The sequence below is a fragment of the Micropterus dolomieu genome, linkage group LG21 (assembly GCF_021292245.1).
Source record: "Micropterus dolomieu isolate WLL.071019.BEF.003 ecotype Adirondacks linkage group LG21, ASM2129224v1, whole genome shotgun sequence".
NCBI classification, from domain to species: Eukaryota; Metazoa; Chordata; class Actinopteri; order Centrarchiformes; family Centrarchidae; genus Micropterus; species Micropterus dolomieu.
Window position 1 is genome coordinate 35116623 of NC_060170.1, and position 6754 is coordinate 35123376.

Genomic DNA, 6754 nt, shown 5'->3' on the forward strand with positions numbered 1-6754 from the left:
TCTACAGGTGGAGTCGGGTACTCTACAGGTGTACAGGTGGAGTCGGGTACTCTACAGGTGGAGTCGGGTACTCTACAGGTGTACAGGTGGAGTCGGGTTCTCTACAGGTGGAGTCGGGTTCTCTACAGGTGGAGTCGGGTACTCTACAGGTGGAGTCGGGTACTCTACAGGTGGAGTCGGGTACTCTACAGGTGGAGTCGGGTACTCTACAGGTGTACAGGTGGAGTCGGGCAGATGAGGATGCCAGTAGTTTCCTCAGTAGAATAAGAAACGTCAGACTTAGATAGACGATACTTGTTAGTAGGATTGTTGGTTTGTTGCTGTACGTGGGTTTGATGAAGAGAAAGAAAATTCAGAATATCACCAGACTTATACTCAATATAAACATATTATATCCACACATATTATTATATGTATTATATTTTACACCTCTAACAATACGCAGCCCTAGTTTGTATTCTTGGAAACTGTCAACACATTCATTTATGGAAAACAAAAAAATCAATAAAGCACACTGATCATCAAGAGCATAGTTTCATCCTGAGACCCAAACCGGGCTTCAGACTGTGTTTCCAGAGAAGTAAAAGGGCCCACAAACATATTCCTGGGTCAGTTTCTGCATTGATTAAACATTAAAAGGACAGTGGAAGACTTTGATCAGAGCATCAGTCAGTAACAGAGAGATAACACCATGAACGCCGTCCTGCAGCAGAGACACACCGATCCTGTTCCTCACTTTGAACCGACTCCACAAATCATTAAACGTGTTCCCAGTAATTCAGATGTGGAGCTGCAGGTCTGCACGAGGCCGTGGACCTCCACCTGCTAGCCTCCTCCTGCAGTCTGCTTCAGAAACCCACATTCATCTTTAAATGAAAACTAAAAGAACAATGCAGGGCCGCGTCATGCCAACAGCAGCTTCTTTAGCTCACGTCGTGTTCTGCTGTTAAAGCTGCATCACTCACAGGAACTAAAGTGGATTAAACTGGGTTATCTGAATAATCTCTTTCCGGTTTGCACGTATCTATTTTTAGAGGCATGTGTGTGTGAAATACTCTCCCCTCGCGCTACTGTTCTTCTTCTTGTTTGATTGGCGGGTCAGCTTTACAGGAGGGCAACGTAGCAAACATTTCAAATACTCCCAGCGGTGGTTGTTTTTTCACTTTTAGAAAGCTTGGGGCGAATATGATCATGAACATTATAGCCACCTACGAATGTAGAAATGATCGCGTCAAGCCGGGTTTGAACTCACTGGAGCAAAAACTTCTTCTGGCTCGCCTGCGAAGCCACTCGAACGTTCACAGCTTCAGTTCCCGCTGATTTCTGATTAACTGTGTGAGCATCCAGCTAACACTTAGTTTGGGGCTGATCTAAAACATCTGGTTACCTGAGCGATATAATACCCAAACATGTTTATCAAGAGTTTTTTCCTCGAGGCGACGGCGACATTAACCACAACATTACAGCCCCGTACACACAAGAAGATTTTAAACAATGACGATCTGAATTAACAATCTGTTAAATAACCGAGTCACAGGAAGAGTAGAGTACAACAGCGGTCATGAAGAAAACAAACCACAGCTCCTCTGTGTTTCAGTTTCAACAAACAAAAGCTGATTTTCAGTTTTCTGTTTCTCTGCGGCTGTTAGCATGTCCAGCTGACAGCTCACTGCCAAAAGGAAGATATTTTTATATAGACTGTGATCTGGTTATGAACAACGCTCTTCTTCTTCTGTCCCTGCACACGCAGGAAGGTTTCAGCTGCTCACTGCTGGTCTGTCTGGACACACTTTCTCTGAGAGCTGCTGTGTTTCATGTGCTAATCCCCTCTGCTAACGCCCTGCCTTAAGAAACGGCTGTTTGAAGTGCTAATCACCCTCTGTTAGCTAGTTAGCCTTTAGCGGCTAGTGTTTGAAGTGCTAATCCGGGCGGAGAGGCGATGATTATTAATGTGTTTCAGTGCAGCTTCTGACGAGACTGCAGAACATCTGGAACAGAGACTGAGCAGCGTTCTTCTTCTTCTGCATGAGTGAACTTTCTGGAATCAGTCTGATGATCAATAATCTGGGATTATTAAACAGTTTGACCTCTGAGCTGCTCTGGTAATAGCTACAGAGGCCGAAACCCAAATGATGAATCAGTTAAATAATGCACATGACGTGTTTATGTGTGATGTCACGTGTCATGTGATGGATGGCGTGCTGTCAGGTCATCGGTATTCACAGCTTCACTGTCTCTCTGAGGCCGTCTGAAGATGATTTAAAGGCTTTATTTTAGCTTTAGTGTCCTTATGCATTCACTTTATATTTATTAGAGATCAATAAAGTTTGACTGGGTCTTTGATGGGCTCTAAAAGCTGCAGCCGCCGCTTTTAATGACACGCAGTTATGTTTCAAGGAGATACAAGGTTATCTGCTGGCAGCCATTAAAGTGGTCTGTGTGTCCCTGTCGGGGACGTCGTGCAGGTGAAGCAGAACTCTGCAGCTGTTTTAGAAACACTGCAGAACACTGCAGGGTCTATGTGTCGGAGCAGACACGGATTTCTTGACGGTGTGTGAACGAAACGCTCCTGCGGCAGCCGAAACACGAAGGGCAGCTCTCTAAATATGGATAGCATGGTTTCATATAATCTGTGTAGTACTGTGTCCAGTGTACGTACAGCAGCTCGGTCTGAAGAGCCTTAAACCTGCGTCCTCTCCAGCAGCCAGCAGGGGGCGACTCCAGCGGCTGCAGGAAGAAACTGTTTCTACTTGTCAGCTGATTTATTCCCTCAGTAAACACTTTCCTGATGAGTTTCTGGTCTCAGTCTCTAGTTTCAAGTCTTCTTCAACACAGCGTGATGTTCATTTAGTAAATTATGGTCCCATTTAGAGGAACAGAGACCAGGAAGCAGGGGAGGCTTTAGGGCGGGGCTACAAGCTGACTGACAGGTCGCTACCAAGGCAACTCGTATCCGCTGCTCTGCGTTCATTTAACCAGCGCCGCTGAAAAAGCTCATCAGGAGTCGGCTGCTCATTTTTCACTAAGTACATTTTGTTTAAGCCTGTTTGTCGCTAGCCAAATTTAGCATCCCAGCTAATATCATTAGCATGAATTACAGATGCACCTTGCTAACCAAGCTAACTAGCTCCGCCCTCTCATCCAAATATGGTCACGTCTGGTTCTGAAAAACAAACATGGCGACGGCCAAAAGGCCAAACTGGAGCCTTCAAACCAACGGGGGACGTCACGGCGCCCACGTCAACCTCTTTAATACCGTCTGTGGTTTGTCCTCAGGGTGTTTGTCACCGAGCTGATCACAGACCAGCCGACCTTGAGCACATTAACCTTTGATATGAAACAGAAATGAATCAGAGGCGACTCCCGTCTGTGTCGTTCTGCTCACCCGTCAGCAGATCTGAGATCAGAGTGACTCACATCCAAACAGATGAACGTATGACTGGTCATGATTCACTGAAGAGCAGAATGCAGAGCTGGAGGTCGAGTAAAACCGTTGCATTACATTTACTCATTTGTAATTGAATATTCACATGAAAACTTACAGTACAAGTACTAGCACATACTAGAACTAGATTTGACCTTCGAAGCAGCAGAGCACGAGAAAATGTTTGTGTTAGATGTTTATTCTACTTTGTTTTCTGAATATTTGTACACAGTTATGTGTGTGTAGTTTAAAACCCAATCAAGCGCGCTGTTTTAGTTTTATTAAATAAGATGTAGTTTTCTTTCATTCTGCAGGACTAACAGTTTATTTGTTTATGGACTTCTTATTTGCTACGCTGATATGAATGCTTGTCTTTGATGGTTTTGTGTTTTTATCTCGTTTCAGCTGCTTTTCTTTCCATAATCCTTCTCCCTGCCGCTGAAACCAAACCTGCTCCCCTGTGGATGTTTCTGTTAGCAGATGAAATAAAATGAACATATTAATAATAAAAATAAAGGCCGTGTTTGCAGCCGCTCATCGGTAAATGAGCCGTGTGCAGCTCCACAGAACAGAAAACCTCTCTGAGCCCTTTTTTCTGACGTTTGTTGCGGTGACGGCAGTAAAAATCAGCCAGCTGAGTGAACAGGAGGTTTGTGGAGGACGAGTCCCAGAGGACGCTGGCAGTCTGTAACTCTGTAAGCGGTCTGGAAAAACGCCGTGTGTTGGTTTTCCCATCATGCCTCAGTGAAGCGCTCTGTGCTGCGGCCGTTCTGGATCTTTCTGACAGCCTTGAACCACAATCTGAATAAAAACAAGGACTCTGCGTGTCTGCAGGTTTCTGAGAGATGCTGCAAACAACATCGTGAATATTTCTGTCAGAGGCTGCAGCAAACCTGAAACAGGTTCCTCACGGACCAGAGGGTCCTGTGGGTCAACATCTCCACAGAAAGATTTAAAATTCATTTGAATCCTCATCTTCGTCGGTTTGTATTTGTTGTTATTTATTTATTCTATTTCCAACATTTCTAAAGCTGCAATATTTAATTAATTTTTGAATTTGTTCTTTTGTGAATTTGTTCTTTTTCTTTGCTGAGAAGGAAATGATTGTAAGGCTGTCAGATCGCACGCTGTCAGTAGAGCTGCAGCTGACCAGTATGTGCAGCTGCTGCACTGATCATATTTTATTTATTAATACACATTTTGCATTCTTAAATGACTCGTTTGTCCAGCTTTCCTTTCTGTCATGTGACGTTCTGCAGACCAAATAATAAATAATAATTATTCAATAATTAAAAACAGTTTGTTGCAGTCCTGCCGCTCATGTTCAGTAGCTGTAACTGTACCACCTAATATATATTATTGTAAGAATGAATAGTGTTGAGGACTGAAATGAATGCAGATACTCACAGTTTTTAGTCAGTCCTAAACCACTGGCTGGTCTCAGAGCAGTGGACACTTCTTTATCTGCGTTCACATCTAAACTCAGGTTTACAGACCAAATGTTCGTCCAGACAGATCAGCACATTCGCGTGTTTAAATGTCTGATGTTGCCTTGGTGCACAGACTCTCACTCGTTCTCCTCCCTTCACTGATCAAACTAAAATTAAACTGAGATAAACTCCAGAGCCGTTAACGTTTCGCCGTGTTCAGCTGCAGTGACGACAGGTTCATGGTGATAAAACCCCTGAAATGTGAACGAATGACACCAAACAGGTTGTTTTAACATTCAGATCCAGACGGCCCATCGATCCGTACCAACAAACAGAACGGTCCAGTTCAAACATTTTGTCCCTGGGAAGTAAAATATCAGTGCAATACCAGCAGGTTGCAATCACTGAAGGTTACAGCACAGTAGAGTCCAGTAGACTGAAGTAGAGTCCAGTAGAGTACAGTAGAGTACAGTAGAATGCAGTAGACTGAAGTAGAGTCCAGTACAGTTAGAGTGCAGTAGAGTGCAGTAGACTGAAGTAGAGTCCAGTACAGTCAGAGTCCAGTAGAGTCCAGTACAGTTAGAGTGCAGTAGAGTACAGTAGAATGCAGTAGACTGAAGTAGAGTCCAGTACAGTTAGAGTGCAGTAGAGTCCAGTACAGTTAGAGTACAGTAGAATGCAGTAGACTGAAGTAGAGTCCAGTAGAGTGCAGTAGAATGCAGTAGAATGCAGTAGACTGAAGTAGAGTCCAGTACAGTTAGAGTGCAGTAGAGTCCAGTAGAGTGCAGTAGAGTCCAGTTGAGTCCAGTAGAGTGCAGTAGAGTTAGAGTGCAGTAGAGTGCAGTAGAATGCAGTAGACTGAAGTAGAGTCCAGTACAGTTAGAGTGCAGTAGAGTGCAGTAGAATGCAGTAGACTGAAGTAGAGTCCAGTACAGTTAGAGTGCAGTAGAGTGCAGTAGAGTCCAGTAGAGTGCAGTAGACTGAAGTAGAGTCCAGTACAGTTAGAGTGCAGTAGAGTCCAGTAGAGTGCAGTAGAGTGCAGTAGAGTTTAGTACAGTTAGAGTACAGTTGAGTGCAAAAGCGTAGGGAAGACTGCTGTTGGAGTACAGTTAGAGTAGAGTACAACTAAACTGCAGTTAGAGTACAGGTAGAGTAAAGTAGAGTACAGCAGAGTAAAGTAGAGTATAGCAGAGTAAAGTAGAGTACAGCAGAGTAAAGTAGAGTATAGCAGAGTAAAGTAGAGTACAGCAGAGTAGAGTAAAGTAGAGTACAGCAGAGTAAAGTAGAGTATATCAGAGTAAAGTAGAGTACAGCAGAGTAGAGTATAGCAGAGTAAAGTAGAGTACAGCAGAGTAAAGTAGAGTACAGCAGAGTAAAGTAGAGTATATCAGAGTAAAGTAGAGTAAAGTAGAGTATATCAGAGTAAAGTAGAGTACAGCAGAGTAAAGTAGAGTACAGCAGAGTACAGCAGAGTAAAGTAGAGTACAGCAGAGTAAAGTAGAGTACAGCAGAGTAAAGTAGAGTATATCAGAGTAAAGTAGAGTACAGCAGAGTAAAGTAGAGTATATCAGAGTAAAGTAGAGTATATCAGAGTAAAGTAGAGTACAGCAGAGTAGAGTATATCAGAGTAAAGTAGAGTATATCAGAGTAAAGTAGAGTACAGCAGAGTAAAGTAGAGTACAGCAGAGTAAAGTAGAGTATAGCAGAGTAAAGTAGAGTACAGCAGAGTAAAGTAGAGTACAGCAGAGTAAAGTAGAGTATATCAGAGTAAAGTAGAGTACAGCAGAGTAAAGTAGAGTATATCAGAGTAAAGTAGAGTACAGCAGAGTAAAGTAGAGTATATCAGAGTAAAGTAGAGTACAGCAGAGTAAAGTAGAGTATATCAGAGTAAAGTAGAGTA

At 43.2% G+C, this 6754-nt stretch overlaps 1 protein-coding gene across 3 annotated transcripts in view; it reads right to left on the reverse strand.

Moving 5' to 3' along the window:
* grin1b (glutamate receptor, ionotropic, N-methyl D-aspartate 1b) overlaps nt 1-6754 on the reverse strand; it is an 85902-nt gene that overhangs the window by 11868 nt on the left and 67280 nt on the right. For 2 of the 3 annotated variants that reach the window (XM_046034778.1, XM_046034777.1), the window contains exon 20: nt 4840-5108. The exons of the other annotated variant lie outside the window; for it this stretch is intronic. In XM_046034778.1, the coding sequence (XP_045890734.1) occupies nt 5028-5108 (81 nt within the window). In that variant the 3' untranslated portion in view covers nt 4840-5027. Of the gene's footprint in view, nt 1-4839; nt 5109-6754 lie in introns of those variants that run through there. 3 annotated transcript variants of the gene reach the window in all.